Source organism: Meleagris gallopavo, chromosome 10, assembly GCF_905368555.1.
Source record: "Meleagris gallopavo chromosome 10, MGAL_WU_HG_1.1, whole genome shotgun sequence".
In the NCBI taxonomy this organism is placed as follows: Eukaryota; Metazoa; Chordata; class Aves; order Galliformes; family Phasianidae; genus Meleagris; species Meleagris gallopavo.
Genome location: NC_139413.1, coordinates 6,366,130 through 6,390,057, shown reverse-complemented (window position 1 = coordinate 6,390,057; position 23,928 = coordinate 6,366,130). Strand labels below are relative to the sequence as shown.

Here is a 23,928-nt window from a genome sequence, read left to right as displayed (position 1 = left end):
GAGAACACAAATCTCACATCAAAACTCCTGTAGGTTTCTCTACACATATAGCATAAGCATACAGGTGTACACAGCTCTGAGTTTGCTTTTTAATAAGAGCTCCAGAAAAACAACAGCTTAGCTGGCTGAGACCTCAGATACGGGTGCTGACGCTGCTGAGCTAACTTGGGAAGAATAGCAAAGCTAACAGGACTGTTTGGAAGCATAGAAAGCATGAGGAGTTCTTTCCCAGAGGCCGCAATATCTGCATGCAGACAGACAGTCAAAAGAGTCATTAACAGTTTTTATATTAGGTACTTAATGTTTCGCAGGCTCCTGGGTTCAGGACTTCTTTCATTCCTAGCTCTGACCAGAAAACTTTATTTCTTGTGGATCTACATATTGAAATTTTTCAAGTCTTGCCTGGCTGTTCTAAGTAAGACTATCAAAGCAGTGGTGATTTAACTTCACAAGCAACATACACAGCACACTGCTTGCCTTTGAATTGGTCAAAGACAGTTTTGAAGACTGCTTTGAAATTAATGGGTAAAGAAATGAGTGTTTGCCAAAATCTAGATTTGATAAAATTTGATCTAGAAAACATTTGACAACATTTTAAAGTTGGCCTTTACGCCTCCATGCAAGGCCAGGGTACCATGACAGGTCATATCAACTGCAAAATGAATGGAACCAGGGAGAAACAGGAGAATGTTCCTGGGGACTACAGCAGGGATCACACCGAAGAGGTGAGAGAGCAATATGCAGACAGAAAGGTTCTAGAACACATTACTCACCTCATCAGACACTTTAAATCTCTTCAGCAATGCCACAACCTTCTGCTTGAAGTTCTGTTGCTGCAAGTCAAAGACATTTTTACATGAGCAAAGCATCACTGAACTGCTTTCTCCCAGTGTGTAAGAAGCCCAGACACATGACATTGGTGCTCTAGCTGCTGCTTCAAGTCGAAAGACTGCTGGCACCATAAACCAAGTCCCTGCTGTTCACACATTGAAAACAGCCTTTCCAGACCTATGACACCTTTTCTACTGCCTTACTACAAACTAGGACCTACTATGCTAAATGCCCAGGTGAAGAAAGTTGTTTGCTGGCTTGCCTGTATCTCATGGGAGCTTTCCACCACTCCAGCCCCAGGCAATTCACAATGCCCAAGTCTCAAAAATTCACCTTTTACCACTGAACTCAAATTCTGTAAGCTGCTGCCACCTTCTAGACAGCTGAAGGTGAAATGAAAGGTTCAAACAAGATCGTTCAAAGAATGGTCCCCATTCACTGACAGGAATTAGATGCTCTCTTTAGAGTTGTCCTTTGACTCAGGATGTCAAGGAAAAACATCCATTGTGCAGATCAGCTTGGACCAGCATGGCACTCTGCAGAGGAGTACACACAACAGGCAGTAGCCAAGGCAACATGGCAAGAGCTGTTCTCTGGCCTGAATGGTCTGACAGTCAGAACACAGGAGCCCTGCTGAGGCTGATATTAAATTTATTGGCATCACCTAATCCAGACTTGCACCAGCCCTATGCACTGGAGATTCAGTATCAGTTCAGTGGTCAGGAACAGAAAGACATTCTCATCATTAAGTTAATCACCATGGGGTCACCTGCTGTCACTAATGCCTGTAAACAATACTAAAGACATCAAGGATATGAGGTAGTATGCTCCTAGTCTTATATAGTCTTTTTAATCACAGGTTCAGATCAAAACAGTGTTTATTCAAGATCTTTTCAAACATGGATTTGAGAAGTAGCCTTGCAGAAGGTACAAATGATCTTCAAACATATTTCAAAGTCCAAAAAAAAAAAAAACCCCACAAACAACAAACCTAGCCCCACCCTGGGCAGTAACTCCAAATCACATCACAGACATGCACAAACACTGGGGTAGGCAGAAGGCCACACTGTGCATTACGCTGCAGTCAAGCAGGTCAATGCTCCACATAGGAGTTCAGTTTTGCAGGCAAACACATGCTTGCTGTCAGAGAGCAGATGGCTGGCTGCATGCTACTCACCAAAGCCTTCAATATCCAGCTACTTCTTTGGCCTCAACATGCATCACACCTCAGGTTCATCTGTTTGGCTCCAGACTCTAATTGAACTTCACTCTGAAACTTTCCCACGGGTCTCTCCCATGCAGAGCACAAACAGAAGATCCTTCCTTTGCTTATGCCAACTTTCAGGATCACATGAGCACAGATCTTGCCCTGGCTTTGTTATGGGGCTGATTTTCACATACTTAAAAGATTTTTGGAGCATCCTAACCTTGCAGCTAAAGAACACTCAAGATACACACACATCACAGACTGCTCCGCTCCCTGATCTGATAGCTTCTGCTGGCTTTTCATATGCTGCGACCATGCCCCCAGGCTCCCTGCCAGCATTTCCAGCACTGCTGCTCCCACAGGCACTGCACATCCTAGCCAAACCCCAGCAGTGTTAGTAAAACTAATTTCCACCGACCCTGGTTATGGACGTCGTTCTTACTATCGATCTCCGCTGCTTCTTGGGCTTCCCCAGCTCGTACTCATCATCATCCAAATCCTGAACAGAAAGAGAATTCCTTTGTTACCTTTGTGGTTTGGGGACACATGATCATTTAAGTCCTAATAACATTTCCTCTATTAACCTGCTGCTCTGTCTTGCAGACCTTCAGCATTTGCTTCATTTTTCTGCAGTTACGATGGCAGAGGGAAATGGAATTGAATTAGGTCAGCAGAGAACTGGGAACACCAACTCAGAGGAGCAAAACAGCCCAAGTTCTAGAAAGAAACAAGGATTCTCTCAGTCCCACATCTCAGTGGGTGCCTCTCAGTATCCTCCAAGACAAGAAGGCAAGTGATGCCAGAGTCTGAAGACAAATAAGATCCAAACTCAGAAGCATTCTCACTTCTGCACAGGGAGTTCCCTGTCAGGATCCATTTTGCAGGAGGTACTAAAGACTGAAATCTGACTCACATTCCACCAGCTCTTAAGTTACAGCTGGGGGCCTTGCCAGGCTCTTTGAACCCAATCAGCATTACAGAAATAATCAACTGCTGCCTTGACACAATTGAGCAGATAAACTCAATATTTTAGCGTTTAAAGGGGACTCAAGACAACACATAAGGGGATAAATCACAGCACGGTGAAAGAAATGGGTTGCTGTGCATCTCCATTCTCCTTCTGCCACTGCAGCTCAACATTTGGTGACAGTCTCACACTGTCACAGCTTACCTAAGGAAACAGACTTATCATTTCAAGCAGAAGCTGAGAGTACATGCTCTACAGAAGCTCTCACTGGAAGCCATGCCCTAAACAGTACCTGGCCCTGCACGGCATCATCACTGGCCTCCTGCTCAGAAGAGAAGCTCTCATACTCCTCCTCGGAATAGTTATCTGAAAGGAAAGAAGGGAGAGATCCCATGAAACTCCTTTAATGTGAAGAGAAAATCTCATCTGAAGAGCAGAGAAAACCAACTAACAGTCACAAACCAAGAAAGAATGCACATAAGGAAATGCTTGCTTCTTTATCTTTTATCTGTGTTAGAACCAATGAGATGGGAACATCCTGAAGATGAAGAACAAGTAGAAACACATCTAATAAGGAGGATAGACCGACACACAGATAAGACTCCTTAGAATACCATTCCCTTTTTTCTGGAAAGAATCACCTGGCAGACAACAGCAAATAAGGAGTTTTTCCCACAAGGGAAAGAATTTTTCCCCCTTAGAGAGCCTAACTATCTTCAGAAAACATGCCAGGAGAGTCTAAATTCTATTGACACGACACTTGAGGTGATCAGGCAGAAACACACATGCACCGAACGCACTGCCTTCAACAGGTCACTCTGCTGGCAGTGAGCAGAAGGCTGCTACTACAGAGAAGGAGGAAGACTGTCACAAACAGAAATGCAAGTAACTTTCCTACGTACTGAGCAACACTGGGATTTACTCTCATTAAACCAGATCATATTCCATTTAAAAATATGGCAGTTTTGTAGATATTATGTAAGTTAACATATATTGTAGAACAAGGAAGGAAAAAAGTTAGAATAACAGCTTAGATGTGCATGTCCTGAGTATGACACTGTTAGCCATATGAGGAGCTACAGGTTCTCAGCACACCCAGCAGTAACGCTGAAAGAGCACAGACCTAACTTGCTGAATGGCTTAAGCCTTGTGCGAACCTTTAACAGCCCCTAACACTGGCAGCCACACTCCTTGCTTACACAGCAACAGGTTGTTACAAGTTGGTTTTCTTTGCAGTAACCGTTAAAGATACAGGCATAGGTACAAGCCTCATTCTTCCCAGGAAGCATCTAAGCTCAGGTGGAATTTAACTCAGTTAGGTCAGGATGGCATTAGTCCCCAGAGTGTGCAGTTGTAATTCACCTGTAGACTTGATCTTCTGGCTGGCCTGCATACTGCTGTCTTCGTGGTCAATTGGCTGACTTGACAAGGAGAAGATCCAGATTTCTGCTACCTTTACTGCAGCTTCTTTGATGTTGCTGAAAAGGCTCAGTACCTGGCCGCCTTCTGTGGGGTGCTGCATGACCTGGGACAGAAATCACGCAGAACAAATCTGCATTTAAATGTATTTAAACTTGCACCATTTGTTTTGTTTGTTAATGGAGTTACTACAGATTTTCAAATTGAGAAGACAGACAACACCCTGCAACTGCAGGAGCCGCATGCAGGCAACACACAATGCTAGCTGAAACTTTAGTTGACTGCTAATGAAAGCGATGGAAGGAAAGGAAAAATTTTCTGAGCTTAACAGTTGATTAGCTGACCCATGAAACACAATACTTGAATACGTCACCAAAATTGTCAGTGGGATACACAGCAAAGCGCTTCCTAAAGCAAAAATTCCTGCTCCACAATCTTGGAGGAGATGGCCATACTGGGCTAACTAAGTGGTGACTCACAAAATGCAAGACATGGTGGATGCAGACACATCTCAGACGTGGGTTTCTCACTGCAGCCATCTTCCCTTTGGCACCCACGGCTCTCAGAGCTCTCCTTAGAACCTAAGACTCAGGTTCTTCTCTTGTCCCACCAGAAAAAACAAATGCTTCCCCATCTCCACTTGTCTGCACTTCAGTTTCCTACCACACACCAGGCTTTAAAATGACCTGAGCTGATGAGGAACATATGCCCTCTCAGGTTCATGCTTTCACTAACTTTTCATCGCTTTGTTTTCTTTCAACTCCTATAATAACTTTGTGTGTGTCAGTGCTGTGCAGGGGTCATTTAACTATAAATTGCAAAGAGAGGGAGGCTTCTAAAAGGATACAGCATTTGTTTACCCAAAGTCTTCAATTTCAGAAATATTCCAGATGAGTTGGAAAGTAACTGTTTTCCAACAAAGCAAACCTTTGGAAATGCATGACCTTCTAACCTCAGTCAGCTGACATTACAAAAAAGACATAAGAAAAACCACACACAGCAGCAAATGCCCAACACTCAGAAGCTCACCGATGGATCTAATTAATGGGCCCACACGTTTTCTGCCTTACAGCAACAGTCAATTTCTAGCTCTTAAACTAAATGTGGTACAGGAAAAATGTTGCCTATTCGGACTATAAATCAGAATTTGGACAGTTCAGATGGGGAGATCTACATTTAATGCAAGTCTAAGAAGCTTAACTTACACAACAGAAGCATTCTTTATTATAAATTTAACACTGTAATAACTCACCACAGCATAACATTAATTTACAAGTGGAAACAATGAAAGTATTTATTGGCAGATTGCAGTCTGATGAAATACGTTGCTGCTTCACTGAACCTGGAAGGCCTGTCCAAGTGACCTTAACAGCCTCGTTTCCAGAAATATGAAACATTTTACATTTAAGACAAATGAGCTCAGCTCAACCAAATGTACTAATACAAAAGAAAATGCATTAGTATTGAAATACATGCAGAAGTGTTCTGAATGCAAAGGGGATTTGAGCTGCATTTGAGTGAGTCGATTTGGATCTCTTAGCTCAAAAGAAAAACAAACAAGATATACTCCACAAACCTTGTAAGCTAATAAGCCTCAAGAATCCGTTAGCCTTCAATATGTTATCCAGAAAATGTACAATATTATACTCAGTACTAAGATCTGTTTAAAATATTGTTCTGTGAATACAAATTAGCATTAAGATAGTTGCATGAAATCCATCCAGGTACTCTCAATAAGGAAAGCAATAACACTGGATTTAAAGTGATGGGGGAATCCCACTCTTGTAAGTATGGACCATGCCAAACACTGCTCACCTCAGCCATGTTGATAGATCCCACAGCCAGAGTCTTGTAGCCTAGAATGGTTCGGTTCTTGTATCGCTTCCGCCGCTGCAGCATGATCTGAAGCTTGTTGCCTTCTCTCTTCAAGAAGTGTGGGTACTGGGGTTGAAAATAGAAAGAAAAAGTTCATTTTGTGCCTTGATTTTTATCTCCCAAGCTGTCTGGTTCACAAGTAAACTCCATTCCTACACTGAACTAATCCTCAACATGCAACCCTACATTCATTACCCCAAGGAAGCAATCATTTTTGACTCTCATTTTAAAAACACAGCTTTTGTAAAGCTCTGCCACAGAACCTAAGTGCCACACAAGGGATTAGTGAGCATGGGAAGAGCTCAGGTAATCCCATACCCTTGCTTTTGTAGTCCTAGGACAGGAGGCAGCTTAGGCCTTGTATGCCTGCATTACACAGAGCGTGAGGCACTGTGGTACCCACCAGGCACTGACAAAACAATCCTGGCTGTTCTGTTTGGAAGGGCTGAGCCCAAGTCCAGTCCCAAAGAGATAAGCATCCTCCAAGAGATGGGCTGCAGAAAGGAGAACCTCACTGCAGAGACCCTAGTTGCACACTGGATATTCTTAAGTGAAGATACTTCGTCTCGCTATTTTTTTTTTTTTTTTTTTAGTTCCTCTCCCCACTTTGGGAAATTGTGAGAGTTAACTTCCTGCCTCTTAAAAAGCTTGATAAATACAACTGCTGAGTGCCACCAGAAACCTGGAGATATTAATTTGTAGTCCAGAGCAGTCCTGACTGCTGTGCAGAGAGCTGGGAGCAGCGGCCACGCAAACAAGCAGAATACTAATTAACTGATTGCAAAGATGGGATCGACTGCCTTGCACGAGGCAGCAGCCCTGTGGAAGGGAGGCACAGCAGTCCACGTAATTAAAAGATCACCTTAAAATCACTTGCATCCAAACACAAATTGAGTGTGACTTCACAGATCCACAACACTGAAGTCATTGAGGACCGGGCTGGCAGTGGGGACTCAGAAGGCAAGAGGCACTTTTTGCATTCAGACCTCCCACCCTCCTGCAGCTGAGACCCTACCAAGTGTTGGGAAGGCAGTAGGGAAGAGGGATTCCTTGCTCTCAGCTGGAGGCACCGGGGTTCTCCGAGGCTGCTCAAGCATGAACCTGCAGCTGAACTCTAAAGTCATGCTGGGTCCCAGGCCAGTTTGATCTCAGTGTCTACAGTTTTCTGGGATTCAACTAGATGGATCAAGTCCATACATGCAAATTTCTGTTTTTCAAAAGTGTGTTTCCTGGCCAACTCTGATGAAGATTCACAGAAATTATTAAAAAAAAAAAAAAAAAAAAGAGATCCAGAGACATTCATTTAGCTCCTCAGTTAAAGGCAAGGTCCTCTGGAACACCCCAGCCATTCTCACTGCACAGCTATTTTTAATTCCTGCCATCACTTGTCAGATCTATAGAATGGTTTCAACAAAAACTTTTTAGTAACTGCCACTCCATAACACGGTATTTGAAAACAAGACACAGGAAGCCCCAAGCACTGCTAGCACCTCCAAGGACAAGAAGTGGGGGCCATCACACACCAGGGACCTTCAATTGATCCTGTGAAATTTGCAGAGAGTCAGGAAGAGCAGCCATTCCAGCAGTCAGGATGACAGGAGCTTACCTGCCAGAAAGGCTACTGCTGGTCTCAGCCTAGCTATAGCTAGGTGAATCAGATTCACATGCACCATAGCTCTAGTCTTACCCCACCTGCATAACAGAGCACTGCCCACCCAGACAGCCTGCACAGTGCGCATGCATGCAGAGCGAAGCACACAGGGCAAAGAGCTGACAGCACAATATGGAGATACTGGCTGCTGCTGCAAGACACTGAGGCTTTCTCATGCTGAGACATCCACATGCTTTTACTCTGTGGTCCATCACCACTCTTAAAATATCCCAGGCACTAAATTCAGACTGTACCTGGCTCAGACTATACTTAGCTAAGAGTAGCTTCCAGCCATTGTCCAATTAAGAAATAATAAAAGCTGTCATAAAAATCCTACTGTGCCATTTCAGGAAGGCTTCCCAGACCTCACTGCATCCAAGAGTACTAATCCTTCCTGCAGCAGAGAGATCAGCAGCACATCTCTGCACTAAGCTTGCTCATCTCACAAACACTGTTCTGAAGGCTTACAGCGTCATGGACATCATTATCCCCTGTTCTGGCTCAGCTCCCAGCCCCTCCTGAGGAAACCAACTTAAAAACAATGCTGTGTCTCCCGCTGCAGTATTGCTCTGAGTTGCTGGGGAAAAACAAAAACAAAACAAAAAAAAAAGTTTCTGCAGATTTTGTTTTGGAACATTTGCTGACACAGGATGGGCAGAGATCTGGCTCATCCTAAGGCGCTGCTCGCAGTCACTGGAAAGCTGCAGTCTTAAAAATCACATACTTACTCCTAGCACGTGGATTTCTCATTGCTTCTCACAAAGGAGGGGATGCAGCGCTGCAGTTAACCCAGTTTGCAAGCTGCATCAGGACAGAACCAGAAACGCCAGCCATCTGTGTACCTTCCCATGCAGTCCCAGGGTTATGATCCGTCTGCAGTGAAACCTCACCTACTTTGAGCCTACCCAGGTCTCAGAGTTATAGCCAGTCTGTCCTGCATCACCACTACAGTCCTTATCAGATCAAACTCCAGATGGCAAAATCTAACCCTCAGTTCCAAAATACAGTTGACCTCGTTGAGAATGCTTCTGAGCATCTGCTCCGTGCATGCAGGACTCTCCCTTGTGCTCACAGCAACCCAGCCTTTACTTCCCTTATTTCCCTGCTCAAGAGGCAGCACTAGGGCAGAATGCTCCAAGGAGAGCAGCCAGCACAATATAGAAGGATCCTCGATGCAGACCCACAGAGCACCTCTGCTCACACCAGTGCCTTGGTGCCCCGTCCCACTTACCTGCAGCGAGAAGGTCAGCGCAAGCTCCGTCTCCACGTGTCCACTCGGGGGCAACACGATCTCGTGAGACCGCAGGATGCGCTTGGAGCCCTGCACAGAAGCAAAGTCCATGTGGTAAATTGCCCAGCCAGCCACTTTCTTGCCATCCAGCCCAAACGGCTCGGCCGTGGAACTGGAGAGCTCCAACTACAGGCCTTACCCTCCCTGATATTACCCACAGCTGCCTTTGTGCTGCCTCTCCCCAGGGAAAGGATAAGGCAGCAGGTTCTGCAGGCGGGGCTGTCTGAGACCTGGGCTGCAGGGAGTGCTGGTAAGACTATGGCCTTGGAAAGGTGGTGGGAAGGAAGACTCACTGAAATGGAAGTAGCCCTGGTTTGGCATCCCAACTCTATTTAAACAAAACTGGGAAATGCTTTCAGAGACTACCACAGAGAAAGTGAATGGATGGATCTGACCTTGCACTTGTGCGACATATTAATGAGATGAAAGGGAGATATTTGACTAATAAAGATTTGGGCATATTTACTGTCCCTAACTGCAACAAAGCAGCTTTTGTTCTGCCAAACCCCAGCATTCAAAAGCTCTGAGTCAGCCCCCACCCCTCAAGCTGAAATCTCATTTCATGACTGCAGCCAATAGGTAGCAGGCTCCGCATCTCCTGGGTTCGCAGGCTGCAGTGTCACACATACATCTCTGGCATCAGCCTTAGTGGACTGATCTTTTTTTTCTTTTTGTACACACACCCCTCCCTGAGAAAAGTGGAGATTTTAATTTATTTCAGGGAACATTTCAGAGAAAACTAGCAGGGAAGCACAATAAACCTCTGCCTAGCAAATGCTTCTGTATTGTTCAGATAGTGGTAAGTTTCAGAGGTCTCTGGCTCAATATTCTGCTGAGGTTGCAGCTCTAGCTTTGTCCAGACAGGCTGATCTCCCAGAGGCACAAAACTGTAGCTCTCAAAAAAAAAACAAACAAACCAGCATCTGGGAAACCAGAGACAGGCAGGGATTAAACACCTCCCAGCTACATCCAAAGTAAAACTGCGCATGTCTACATCAGCCCCAAATAATATCCCAAAATGAGGGAGGGAGAAGAGGAGAGGCTGAGACTGGATTACATCCCTTTCTCCTCACAAAGCCAAAATGCCGTGATTTGCAGGTGCCCCCAGTACATCAAACAGGAGAGCAGGTTGAAAACTGAAGGGTCCCTCCCACCAAAAGCAGCACATGTGCAAGTAAAGCACAGCTGGCCTTGCCACTGGCAATAGCAGCATTTGTTCCATGCTGCAAATCTCCTAACAGTAGCAATCTTGCTTTACTTGTTATGCAACTCGAAATCTAATGAAAGCCCAAATATAGCAGCTTTAAAAAGACTGCAGCAGATAAATAGAGCAACAGCCTGGGAAATACAGTTGACAAGTCTTTGAACATCAGGAGGGATGCAGACAGACATGGGAATTGCAGGTAGGATGCTCTCATTAGGTCTAAATTCAGTCATTCTTTCTGGAAGGACTGCAGTGCCTGACACCTCTCTTACAATTTCTCATACACAGCCAGCGAGTCATTTGACAGAGACCATATACTTGGAGATCCAATATCACCAGCTGCAAACAATAGCTGTGTCAGAAACCTGGCAAATTAAGTAGCCTTAAAAGAGCTTGTCAGCATCATAATAACCTGCAGGCCATGAAGGAGGGCTTCAAATCTGCCAGTATCTGAGACAGTCACAGTGCTACTGCCCTACCATTAAATAGCACATCACGAGATATGAGCAATGATCAAACTGCAGTGCCAGGGACACCCAAGGTGAAGCTATGGCACCCTCTGGGACAGCAGTTATTGCAGCCACTGTGACCTCAAGGCCAACTGGAAGGACAGATGAAAGCAAAAACAATGGGCAGGGATGCAAGCTGCAGCCTGGGACTTGGCAGACAAGCATCCCAAGCTTTTCCAGCTACACGGGGCAAGTGCTTTTGCTTTCCAGTTCTTCAGGGATCTGCCCCGCTACAGAAGGGACTGCAGAATAATTGCTCAGGTCTCAGTGTGTTACTTACTGTAGCAGGACAGATCACAACATGTATTTAGAACAGACAAGAAAGTCCCAATTGTTAAAACTCCCTTCAGGCTTTTTGGGCTTCCATGTCCGGAGCAGCACATTCAACCTTTTCATCCAGAGAAAGTGTAAACTCCTAGCAGTAACATGGATGGGAAAAAGCTTTGTTCTAGTAAAAGCTACTGGATTTCCCAGCCCAAGCCTGGCACACCCTGTCTGTAGATCATTCACTGAGAAGCCTCAAGCCCTTACAGTGATGCACACACTGACCTGTACAAACATATGGAGAGCTTTCAGCCCTGATCAGCAATATCTGACAGCCTGGGAACCCACAGCTGTGCATCTTCAGAATTCAGCTGTGTGAAACCATTCCCTACCTTTCTGCTCCCTGCTGTGGAGCTGTGAATCCCTCCAACACAGAGGAACACAATTTTGCTGCAGCTGGACTGCTCACAGAGATGAAAGATGTTGGCTAAATGCTCAGCTGCATGTTCTCGGTCCACAAAGCCTTCATGATTTCACCTTCCAAGCTAGATTTTAACACAAACAGATCTCTGCAGGAGTTTGCCTGCCCCTTTTTTGAAAAGCAGCTGCTTTTCAGCATGGTTTATGGCACTTGTCTACTTACAGGTCCACTAGGCTTTTAACCAGTAAGCACTTCAGCATTTCCAGTGGTGGGAGCACTGAGCTAAACTGATGCTGTGACACACTGAGGAACTTACTCGCTTCCTGCTGAACACTTACCTCCAGGCAACATGACCTGTATATAGAAACCTAATTAAGCAGCACAAACCCATGTTGCAAAGTAGGTTATTTACCTAGGATGAGAGCTGTATCTTACGGAAACAAACTGAAATGTGCAGGCATCCAATAAATCAACTGACAAGTACCTGTCTACAAACATGGCTTGGACTTTTGACAGCAGAGCTGTCCATCAGAAGAAGGCCCAGCCTTCAGAGCCTCCCCAGGCCAGGTCCAAATGACCAAGATGTTCTGTCCCAGTAAGAGCTGCAGCATGCTAAACACAAGCTTAGATTTGGTGACTGCTCAGGAAGATCAGGTGACAGCATATGATATGAAATGAGCATCTTTACCAACATATAAAGCTCATTCTGAGTCCTCAGTGAACAATATTCTTCACTTAATACAGTGAAATTTGGTAGGAACACAGGAGAAGGATCACAAGAGACTCTCCACATACACAGAACATCAAGATGTAAGTGTGGGAAGTGGCCCACAGCCTTGACAGACCTCACAACGGAGGCACCTGCCAGTATTTTTAACTCAAGTACCACATTTGATTCTTAGAGCTGACAGCAATTACCTGCATTTTGACAGCAATGACCACAGAAATAAGCTCCTTATCCAATTCCTTTAAGACTACCAGTTTCTTTAGTGTCAAGCTGCACAACCTGCAAACAGGAACAGAAGAGAAACAGTTATAATCATTGTCTGAAAAAGGAAAAGCTCTGAACAGCTTCCACACAACAGCATCTCTGTTTGAGGTAGAACAGACTCCAGTCAGGAGCCACACAGACACAGATATAAAGACAGCAGGAATATCTGAGCTTCCCCAGCTCTTCAGTCTGGATTTCTCCACACACCCCCAGACAGAAGGAGGCAGCCTGCGGGTCCGTCTCACGGCCTGGTGCAGACCCATGGCCACACGGGAGAGCCTCCCAGCACAGACCTTGCAGACCGCAGCCTGGGAACGCTTGTTCTGAGTCAGACCAAGAGCTGTAGGGTCAGAGGAATTAAATTCCAGCAATGTAAAAGCAGTGGGTCAGGCTAATTTTAAACTTCTCTGCAAAGCTCTACTAGTCTGTTGGCTCTTTCAGTTTCAGGGTTCCCAAAGATCTCAATCCCACCTCCTTTTGCTGATCCTACTCGTCCCCAAACAAAAGCGCTAGCAAGAGGTTCAGACCTCTCTAATGGGAAAGGAAAAGAAACAAAAGAAAAAGGAGAGGACTTGCACAGCGCCCTGCAGCCCTGGCATGCACATGCCACACATACACAGCTAGCTCACATTCTTTACCCTGGCAATGCTGCATTGTTCCGGTTACCACTGTTTGCACTTCTGCCTCCCAGCACAGAGCACTTGGGAGGGGAGAGCATTTGGACTAGGTGCAGCCCAAGCTCAAGCTCTGAGGTAATGGGGCCATGATACTGGCACTGTCACAGTTTCACAGGAGTTACCAACAGCTGGTTTAAACATAAGGGTGTGCCTCGAAAACAAACTTGGGGAAGGGATAAACCTGAGGAAAGCTGCGGCCAGAGAAAGCTGCATGGGAGGCTCTGGAACAGACATCACCCACGGTGCAGATGCTGGCCAGGAGCAGGCCTACTTCATGTCCAGGGTCTGAAGGAAGGAGGCTGTGATGCCATTTGTTTTCTTTGTGAGGCCGCAGCCGGAGGACAATTGCCCCAGGCTTGCCAAAAGCCAAAGAGCTGTGGGCAGTCAGGTGGTGTGAGCAGAGGTAGCACAAGGCACTGGCATTGTCCGCCTGGCAGGAAGGGAACAAAGGCCCTCTCTGTGTGGCCTGGCTGGAGGATGGAAAAGGTACACGAGGGAACAATGGCGTTCTCAGCACACCCAGCAGAGCACAAGGAGGGCGTTCTGCCATTCCTCCAATTCATCATTTATGAGCTTTGATCCAGCCCCATGGATTGCTTGCTGCTCAGAAAAAGGAAAAAAAAAATTATAAGCCTTCTTTAAAGCAATCAGAAAAACAAAAGCTGTTAGAAAAGACATGGGACGCATCTGTTTTCTTTATCCCATTGCTGGACTGCTGGTTCTAAAAGGCACTTCACACAAACAACAATGAAATGTTTATACTCTCCGTTAGGAGAAAAAAAAAAACCGTAAAACAAGCAGAGTTTAAATCTCACCAAAACATTTTCACCCTTAACACGCTTAGAGTTTCAGGTCTTCAGTCTAAATACAAATCAAAGCAATATTAAGAATACATGGCAGAAAGAGGCCACAAACAGTCACAAGAAGCATCTTCCAAGCAAGGCGATGTGCCCACAGCAGCAGTGCAGCCATGCCTGCCCTACGTGCCCTCCTATGCCTCTGTGGCTGGGATTGATGCAGGGGGACCTGAAACGATCTTATAAAACAGGATGAGGTTACACTTCTAAGTTTCACTTATATACGTGATCTCAGTGAATGCAGGGGGGAATAAAGAAAATCACACAGACATACGATGGGAATTGAGGAAGTCTCAGATCTGAAGCTGAAAGAGCCTGAAGTATTTTAAGTGGTCTATAAAAAGTCTGGAACCGCATGACAGCGCGGGTAGGCAAACACTTTTGTTGCGTGTTTATTTCAGCATTGATCTATGGTTGCACACGGGGAGCTCAGCTAGCAAAAGCACCAAGCCAGCTGAACCTAGCTGCAGAAAGAGCAAAGGAAATCCGAGATTTCCACCTCACTTCGGAGGTCCACAGCAGACCTCCCCACTCAGCACAAGCTGGGGTGCAGTGGGACTCATGTTCCATTGTCACACACGGTAAGGAGGCACAGGCTGCTCCCTCCTGATCCCATTCCCCAAGTTAACACATGACAACTAAACGCATCCTACAACAATAAAACCTAGTTTTAAAGAGGAAAACTGGACTGGACCCGAGGACTCCAATGTGTCCTGCTAAGGCCAGCTGTGCTGCATGGCTCCACCACATGCTCCTCACCGGGGCAGAAGCTGTGGGCACAGAACACATTTCAGTAACAACAATCCCAGCCCAAACAGGCTCAGAGCAGCCACACAAGGTGCTCAATTCTTTACTCATTGGATGCTCTGCTTTTGCATCCCTTGGAGTGGAAAGATCAGGAAAATAAATCCCCTCCAAGAAAGACTCGCTGAATTAAATGTTTGTCCCTCCACAGGGAGCACAATAATTGCACTGAGACCGTGTTCACACAGAGACAGCCAAATCAACAGGAAGGAAAAATTAAAAATTAAAGACTTGTATTTTAATTAAGCCCAATGGAAGTCAAGAATAATAACAGAAGCATCCACAGCTACAGGGGCTCCAAGTTCAAGTCAGGAGCAGGAAGGCTTCAGCTCACGAAGCAGATGTCCTTGCACAGGCTGAAATCTGCGAGATACTGTTCCTAGAGGCAACATTTCATTCCAGGAGCACTTTCCTCTGAGTTCTGTAAGCATGACCCAGATGAGAGATGCAAGCAAGGAACCAGTGCACCAGCAGTTTCACTGCACCCAAAGCTACTTCAGTGTTAGGGACAGCAAGCAGCCTCCTAGCCCTCAACATTGAGTGTTCTGCACTTAAGCTGACACTTTACACTCAAGACAGTCCCAAAATAAACCGTGAGCCACTTGGAGGAGAAGTGGAGAGACACTGCCCACTCACATACCTCCCAGACAGACAGGGCCGTTCTGCACATAGCTACAGGGCAGCTGTGTGGGGCAGGCTGGAGAGAGGAGCCCTGCACAGCATTTTTCTAATGCAGCTGTCTAAGCAAGGGATGAACATGTGCAGAGCACACACATAGTTTCAGACACCTGTTTTGCATGTGCCCAGGTGAAGGAGCACTCTCCTGTCCAGCTACTGTGCTCACACGCTTCATACTGCCTAGGAGAATTATTTCAGGCAGAAAAGCTGTTCTCTACATTATAGATGTGTCAGAGTAGGGCCACTGGGGGTTATCAATGATAGAAAACACAGGAAGAATGGTTCTTCACTCTACAAAGTTTATGAGCCAATTCCATCAAATGTTTCCACCTTGATCCACTCTCAGGCTGCTTCCAACCAGGAGCAAATTAAATGAGACAGAGATCAAATGGCCAACTCCTTTCATGCCAGAAACACAACTTGGGCAACTAGCAGAGATGCAACATGGCCCTGCACTAGTCTCAACCTGCTTCTCCTTCATTCACAGTTACCACTAAGCTAAATGGAATTTTTAGTCAGCTGTTTTGGCTACAGGTGCATTCAGGTAAGCTATAAGCCAGGAAACAATTGCAGGGCCAGTATTTCCATTGTTCTTAAGGATCTTGAAATCTGCTTCCCAGCATTAACACAGAGAATTAAGCTCTTAAAATTCTAGATACAAAGATCCATAGAAATGCTGCGGCAAGCAGATCTTGTTCTAACAGGTAAGAGGATGGCAGCTTAATTTATGCAACAGGCTGCCCCTAGGACCTCACAAGGACACAAACACACAGCAAGATGCTGCCCTGTTACTGCTGAAAAATTGTCCTACTCACTGCACATATTTTGCAAGTGTATTTCCCATCCACATGGGTGGGATATCAGCATGTTTGTCACCAACCCCATGCCTCCACCTGCACACTCAGATCATTGCCACTGAGCAACTGACGCATTCTCTCCCTTTCCGAAGTTCTTCACACATCTGGTGACCTCAGCCAGAATCTTAGTTCCTCCACAATGGTCTCTTCATGCTTTGTTTTGATGGTTTCAAATCGCTGACTTAACGGAAAAATCATGAAGAAGGGATTAGGTCTGTTCCTCAGACAAGCAACAGTTACAAAGGAGTCCATCTAACCCACCTGTGTGTTTACTCCACCCTGCCTGCAAATCCAGGCACACAGCTGGTCCATGCACCTCTCCTGACTTGCCTCCTTCAAATCCAGCATCCAGAACACCAGGAACGTATGACAGCACAATAAGTGTGAATGAAGGATCCCACGGATTGAGTTTAATCAGCATTCTAAAAGTTCTGAGGGAATAGGATGGTGTCATTTAACTTTAAAAACTAAAGTAAGCTAACAACAAAAAGATGACTGATGATCAAGGCTCCTTTGACAGACCAACAGGACTACATTTCCTACAACACAGCTGACACAAACATCTCATATCTGCTGTACTAATTTAGTAATTTAGTAGCTGGAACAACCAAAGGCACCAATGCCAGACTCCCATTGAGCACGTGATGAGTGGTCAAAGCTGCACACTGGGAGGGTGGACCTTTGGGATATGGGCCACATATTTTCTGTAGCTAGGGCTTCATTTTTCAGCTAGCTAGCAACAAAAGGAAGGCATGTAATGCTGTAACACAATGCAAAGTTCAGCAACCATAGCCTAGCAGCAAAGTCCCAGGCTGCTTACCTTTGAAAGGCCTCAGGTACACAGGGATCTCGAGCAAGATACCCTCACCTCCACTGCCAGTACATTAATGAGGTCTAGGAAGGGTTGGATCCTGGCTCCACCCTTTCCATCACTCAGGTGCACTGCACACACCTGAGTTCCCCTGAGTTGGCCCTGCCTTCCCACCAGGTGCTCAATCACTGCTTCAAGCTGTGACTTAGCATTTCTGCTGCAAGGCACAACACACAATGAGGCAGGAGGCAACTCCCCACCACACGGATTACAACCAGAGCAGAAAATTATGCCCAAACAATGAGCAAAATTGACACTGGGGGGAGGAATGCAAAAATGCCAACAGGTGGAAGAGGACAAAAGGAGACATGCAGCTGCAACAGACCCAGCAGTTCTCCCCTCCTCAGCATGCCCTCCTCCCCACCTGCCTTCTTGCTGCCCTCCTGTCCCAGCAGCTGCACATGGCACACAACATGTGCACTGGGAATTGGCTGCACCAGGCATACCACAAGAACAAGCTCCCTGCCTGCCCTGGGCCCTCTGGGGCTGGCAGGATCTGCACATAGCAGCAAGCATGTGAGGAGGGCCCAGGAGCCTGCTGCAGAGCGAGGAGCAGCACATGTGTCCTGCACATATGCCAGCACCCTCCCTGCTGTCAGCACACAGCGAGCTCCCTGCAGGAGCAGCTAGCTTGGACACACATGAGCACTGGCATGGAAGGGCTGCACAAAAAGCCTCGTGCATACGTTTGCACCAACACGTGCCTCGCCTGGATTGTCACCCTTTTTTCCTCCCATCCTCTCTGCCTGCACCATACCCACAAACTCTGAGCACAGCATCCCCCAGAGCAGCAGCAGGCTGGGAGCCGTGACATCTCCACAGCAACTGGGGATGTCACAGCCTGCACGTGACCCAGAGTGCTGCGCATCCAGCAAATGAGACGGGCCTCTTCGCAGCACTCCAGCTTCCTCCTTACCCCACTGCAGCACGGCTGGCGGCAAATCCTCCATCTGTGCCACCAAGAGCTCTGCTCCTCGTACAGCCCAGTGCTTGCCCTGCAGGCTCCCCTGCCCACCCACCGCTGTAGGATCATGCCGAATTACTTACTGCTCAGCAGCAGCCACGCACAGCCAGAGCTGAGATCCCCACAGCACACAGGTCTTAACACCAGTACCTGTCTGAAAGACCCCCCTTACACCACAGTGGACAAACAGATCGTATGGACACCGCTTTCAGCCTTTTAAAGGAGTTTTACCTTTTAAAGCTCACTGACCAATACGAACCCACAGCAGCACAGCCAGGGCAGCTGGCCCGTTCCTAACAGCACTGTCACTCTGCCTGAAAGCAGCCACATCGAGTGCCAGATGAAAAGGGTTGTCTTTGCTAAGCTTGCAATATGACCTGAAATAAATAAGATGGGAGAATCACACAGGCATAATTTAGAGCTCAAATGGACGCTTCCTTTTTTAGTGAGAACTCAAAATGTCCTCTAAGGGTGAAAATGGAGTGGCCAACGGCAATGAGAAACATTTGTGAAGTCTGATGGCACGTTTGGTATCAGCCATCAGAGCAATCAAATATGCAAAGCATGCCGCTGCTGGGCTTGTTTGCGGACCAGAACACTCCACAGATCCCAGCACTGCTCTGACCACACGGAGCCTGCGTTCTGGCCTCCTTCCAGATCAGGCACATGCACCCAGCCACCCCCATGCCCCATTGGGACAATGCTCCATGCTGTTCCTCTGCATGCCCCACATTCAATGCCAGCTCCTTCCTCTGCTGACTATGGAGATGAAGGGGATCACAGTCACAGAGATAACAAAATTAATCACCTAAGTTAGAATCAATTTTTTTGTGCAATTCTCATCATGCCTCAAAGCACGAGACTATTTAGCATTTATTTAGATCTGAATGCTGCCAGTTTTCACAGGGCAACAACACACAGCTGACAAAGCAGGCTCCATCAGCGCTAAATATAATTCACAAAGAACTCCAGATCCTGCCACTAAAGCTGGAGAACTCTATTCAGCATTAAACACATTGCAAATTCTGGTTAGCATCCCTCAAACTGCAACAAAACGACATGGGTAAAGCTGTTAAAATGTGCTACCCCTCAGAGATCGGTGCTCAGTGAGGAGGGGAGGGGGCACACTGAGATGAGATGTGTGCTACGAGCAGTGGTCTGAAAGGGCTGAACCTGGGGAAGCATTCAGCTCTCCTGTAAGAAAAGTAGTGTCTCCTGTTGCCTTTGGTTGAAAATGCACCGCACTCCAGCATCCCTGCGTTTCTTCCATCAGATATTCCAGGCAGCTCTCGCTTGTTTGCACACTGTCTGCTGAGGAGATAAGCTGGGAAGCAGACCACAAAAGAAGGGGTCCTGGTGAGACTTTGATAGCCAAACAGCTATCCACAATACATAGGCTGACTGAATGGCTAAAGCAGAACTGCCACCACTGCTGCAAGGGAAGGAGCTTCTGCAGCAACCAACAGTGGTTGAACTCCTAAACCCAGCTGATACAGCTTGGAAAGGATTCTGGAGCACAGCGACCAGCCTGCTGCTGCTGAGCACAGCACAGCTCTGCACACTCCTCGGTTTGCAGAACGCTTCTGCTCAGCTCCCATTGGAGGCAGCTCCCTCCAAGGGAACCACCAGGTGATCTCAAAATGTCTCTCAACACCACTTCGAAAACATCTTTTTCCCTTCAGTCTTTCTCTTCACATCTAAATATACTGTGTGCTCTACTTTGAGGTGCTCCTATTTGAAAGAAAAAAAAAAAAAGGAAAAAAGAAAAACGCACTTAATAACACAATAACACAAGATTTTCTGCTTGTTTCTTTTTCTGCTTACCCCGTTCTGAAAGCTGGCATCAGCTTTCTGTTTACTGGGGAGAGAAGGAAGCACAGTTTCTATGAGAGGGGCCCAGAGGACCCCCAATGCCAACTGCTTGCAGCAGAGCGCAGAATGCAGCCATGTGCTACAGAGACACATTTGCTTCATACTCTGATGCTCTTCAGCAGCTGTCGGGAGTTGAGTCAACAAGCAGAGATTCCACATTATTTAGAGACTACATTTCTTAAGCATTATTGCTGGTGATATTTCATTCCTGAGAGCATTAAGAGGCCAGCAAAGCAAACCAAATGAGTTTGCTCATTGCATTTGTCAAAATACTTATTAAAGCACCAGAGCGACGTGTGAGTGAGGAACGCAGCACACTGGGAGGGATGCTGGCCTGCCCTGCAGAACCACATGTGGCATGGGCACGTGGAGGGCAATGAGGCAGATGCGAGCAGCCCTCTCTCAGCAGGCAGTAATGCTCACTGCTGAACTCAGAGTCTGGCCAACATTACAATAGAGCCTCTGCATCTGTGAGGAGGAGCGCCCCACAGGACCACTCACTGAGGCCAAAGTCCAGAGCCAGACCAGACTCAGCGCCTTGAAAGCATTCTCTTCTCATGCCTTTGCCTTGTGCAGCCAGCTAAGGCTGTACCTGTGATGCTAAGAACAAAGAACAGGTACCAGTATCATTTATCCTGCCTGCGGATGAAGTGAGGAACATCCTAAAAGCTGAGCAAGATTGCTTCTGTCACAGAAAACGTTCAGAGCCATCAGCAGGGATAGGACAGAGTCCAGCTGTCAGATGCCATGACGTTATTTCAACCATCAGGACGGGACGTATCCTTATTTTCATACTTCCTTGGCTCAGAGGTTTGCACTCAACTTCTGATTTTTACCACACACATCAAACTTTGCACTGGGAGCTACGGCTAGTCACACAAGACATGTATTTTTGTACATTATATGTTTCTGACCACTGAGACTCCCACCAATAGCCTCCAATAGACAAGCAGGAAAATGACCTACTAACACCACATTTCCCAGAGCTGATACACACTCCCCATGCGGCATATTGAGCTGGATTTAAAAGGATAATGCAAAAACTCTCTGTTAAGGTATCAGTAAAACATTAAATCAGCTTCTCTGTGCTTATCCATTACAAGGCAATAAAAATGGACTGTCCTTCATGCTCCTTCCCTCTGGAGCCTGTGTATTTACACTGCAGCCACAATGGGAAGGCCTACTGCTACCTTTCCATGTCTTACAAATAGTGGAATAATGCCTCCCAGCTAAAGATTCTGCACGCAGTTTGCAAGAAGTCCCCCAGAGCAGGGTTTGGCATCACAGCTGGTGCTAAGGTAGTCAAATCCACGTCTTTGAAGAAATCATATTTCCCTATCAGAACAAGAAAAGGGTTTGGGGAGCTCTAGCAAGGACTCTGGGCTGTCAGAAAGCCAGCGTGGATTTGCTACTGCACTGCAGGTGTTTTAAAAGCTAGAGACAGAGCCTGCGTTCATTGTTGTCCTGCCTATGAGACATGCACTGGAGAGATGGGATGGACTGCTGAAGTTTCCTGAGACTGGAGAACTGTTCACACTAAGCTGCATCAAATTTTGCCTTTAAATCAGAACAGGCTTTCCGTGATGTCCTGGATAATAACGATGACAATAAACCTATTTCATCTTACCTACAAACACATGCTGACTCTTTGTGTTGCTGCGATTCGGTCACCCTCCAAAATCCCAGCAGCACGAGGGCACATCAACTACAACAAAACACACTATGCCTGCAGCCTCCAGGTGCTGGGCTTTGTTATGCACCATGAGGGCTACAAAATCACAAATGCATCCTTTTGATGCCTCCAAAGAGGAAAGGGAGCTGCGAAGTCCCTCCATTCAGTGGGGAAGGCAGGGGATGTTACCTGAACAAGTCTTTGATCTGTGCACCAGAGAGCTGTGGCACATGAGACCGAATATTCCTGATCCTTCTAACATCAATAAAACCTTTATCTGCGGTGTCCTTTATTGTATCCCAGCTTTTATATAGAATACAGTAGGAGCTAAGGAAAACTCCACTACGTACCCTGGTGTCAGGGACACAGTTAACATGTCTCCTCACTCAGACTCTTCCCTGCTCCAGATATTTCCTCTCTGCACCCAAAACTCACAAGTAGTCAGAGTTCTCAGAGCTTCATAAAAATCCAAGCCAAGTGTTTTCAACAAAATCCTCTTTGCTACCACACTGATTGCTCGACTCCTGGAAAGGGAGCAGTTCTGAGAGATGCCTTCACCATGAAGTATCATTAAACAAATGTTTGCAGCTGTGTATATTTCACTTCAGTCAGACCATTGTGAATTACACCTCAATGTGTCCTTGTAGAAAGGAGGTGGGCTGTCAGGGGGACAAGAAGGGGGAGAGAAAAAGGAATTTCTATTGAACAAAAGAGCTCCAAGGAAGCGATACAACTTTGCTGGAAGCTATTTTCCCAACCCACTCAACATTTTTGACTGTATACAGACATACCAGAACTCCAACAAGGGGCATTTTTTCCAGCCCAAATGTGAACCATCAGCAAATCTGGCCACCACCAGAGAGAAATATGACAACCCAGTGGAATCAGAGAAAAGCACTGAAATCATCCTATGGTTGTCCTAAATCAAGAGCTTGCTCCACGAAAAGAAAGTAGCAGACTCATACAAACACATGTTCAGTGCCCTGCACACCACTACTCATAACTAAGCAAAGCAGGACTCCTGCACAGTTGCTTGTTTTGCTGACTGAACAGTCATTTACTCTCTGCTTAAAAGTACACAAGATAAAGAGGCACCTTTTCCCTGCTTGCCAGAAGCCTTTTGTAGAGCCGTCTGACTTTACCAGCATTCACCCAGATGGTTTTACAGTGAGCCATCCCCCAGCAAAGCACACACTGGCTCTGCTGGGAAGCCAAGCACTGCGCAATCCCTTCACAGCCTGAAACCACAGCAAGGGCCTGTGGCAATGCTGAGAGGCCAGGAGAGAAGTCAGCATCACAGGAATGCAGAAGACAGTGTGTGCCTGGGGCACAGGTGATGCGAGGTGTGGGCAAACATGCTCACAGCCCTGCTCTGGATCATAGCCTGTTGCACCTTGATGCAGCAGGTGTTAGTATCCTCCTGAATGCTGGCACCATACACCAGCAGAAACACTGGAAGAACCAGGCTACTTTGATCTGCAGGAAGGCAATGCTGCTAAGCAGACCCAAGTATACAAAACAGAAGCATCATCAGAACTCTGTGTTATCAGCATCTGTGCTGGGCACTAAAAAGAGCTGAGTAGTAGGCACCAAATACAGGGCTTATCCACAGAGTTATCACGGATTTTTCTTAAGCACAACCAGCAGGACCTACCCACCACATGTCAGAAAAACATCAGCTTACTGACCAAACGTCAAACTGAGAAAATCCACCTCCAAAAGCCTTCACCTGACACAGCTCCGCTCACTTGTTTGAACTAAGCAATTCCCAGGCTTCTTGCCTTCAAGCACATCTCCATGGGCCAAAGATAAAAACCACTGTAGTTTTGCCTCAGGGAGCAGATTTTCACCCAGGCTGCCAAAGGACACATGTTGGGAGGAAAATATCCTCTGATCAGCTTTGGTATCTGCAGGCAACTGGCTCAGCAGGGCCAAGCATAAGCAGACAGAACTTCTCCGAGTGTCTGGAGGTGCTCAAAGTCTATTTGTGAAGCAAGGACAAAGCCTACTTGAGCGTTCATCTCACTGAAGCAAAATAAGGCAGAT

The 23,928-nt window shown here is 46.4% G+C and overlaps 1 protein-coding gene across 9 annotated transcripts in view; it reads right to left on the bottom strand.

Moving 5' to 3' along the window:
- PACS2 (phosphofurin acidic cluster sorting protein 2) overlaps positions 1-23,928 on the bottom strand; it is a 66,881-nt gene that overhangs the window by 32,786 nt on the left and 10,167 nt on the right. For 5 of the 9 annotated variants that reach the window (XM_085231489.1, XM_085231482.1, XM_085231484.1 and 2 more), the window contains exons 2-8: positions 12,558-12,645; positions 9,182-9,271; positions 6,240-6,365; positions 4,368-4,530; positions 3,298-3,371; positions 2,457-2,537; positions 774-833 (exon numbers count right to left, since the gene is read on the bottom strand). In XM_085231489.1, coding sequence (XP_085087615.1) covers positions 774-833; positions 2,457-2,537; positions 3,298-3,371; positions 4,368-4,530; positions 6,240-6,365; positions 9,182-9,271; positions 12,558-12,645 — 682 coding nt within the window. Of the gene's footprint in view, positions 1-773; positions 834-2,456; positions 2,538-3,297; positions 3,372-4,367; positions 4,531-6,239; positions 6,366-9,181; positions 9,272-12,557; positions 12,646-12,837; positions 12,909-23,928 lie in introns of those variants that run through there. The other 4 variants (XM_085231486.1, XM_085231487.1, XM_085231490.1 and 1 more) reach the window with 2 other exon arrangements.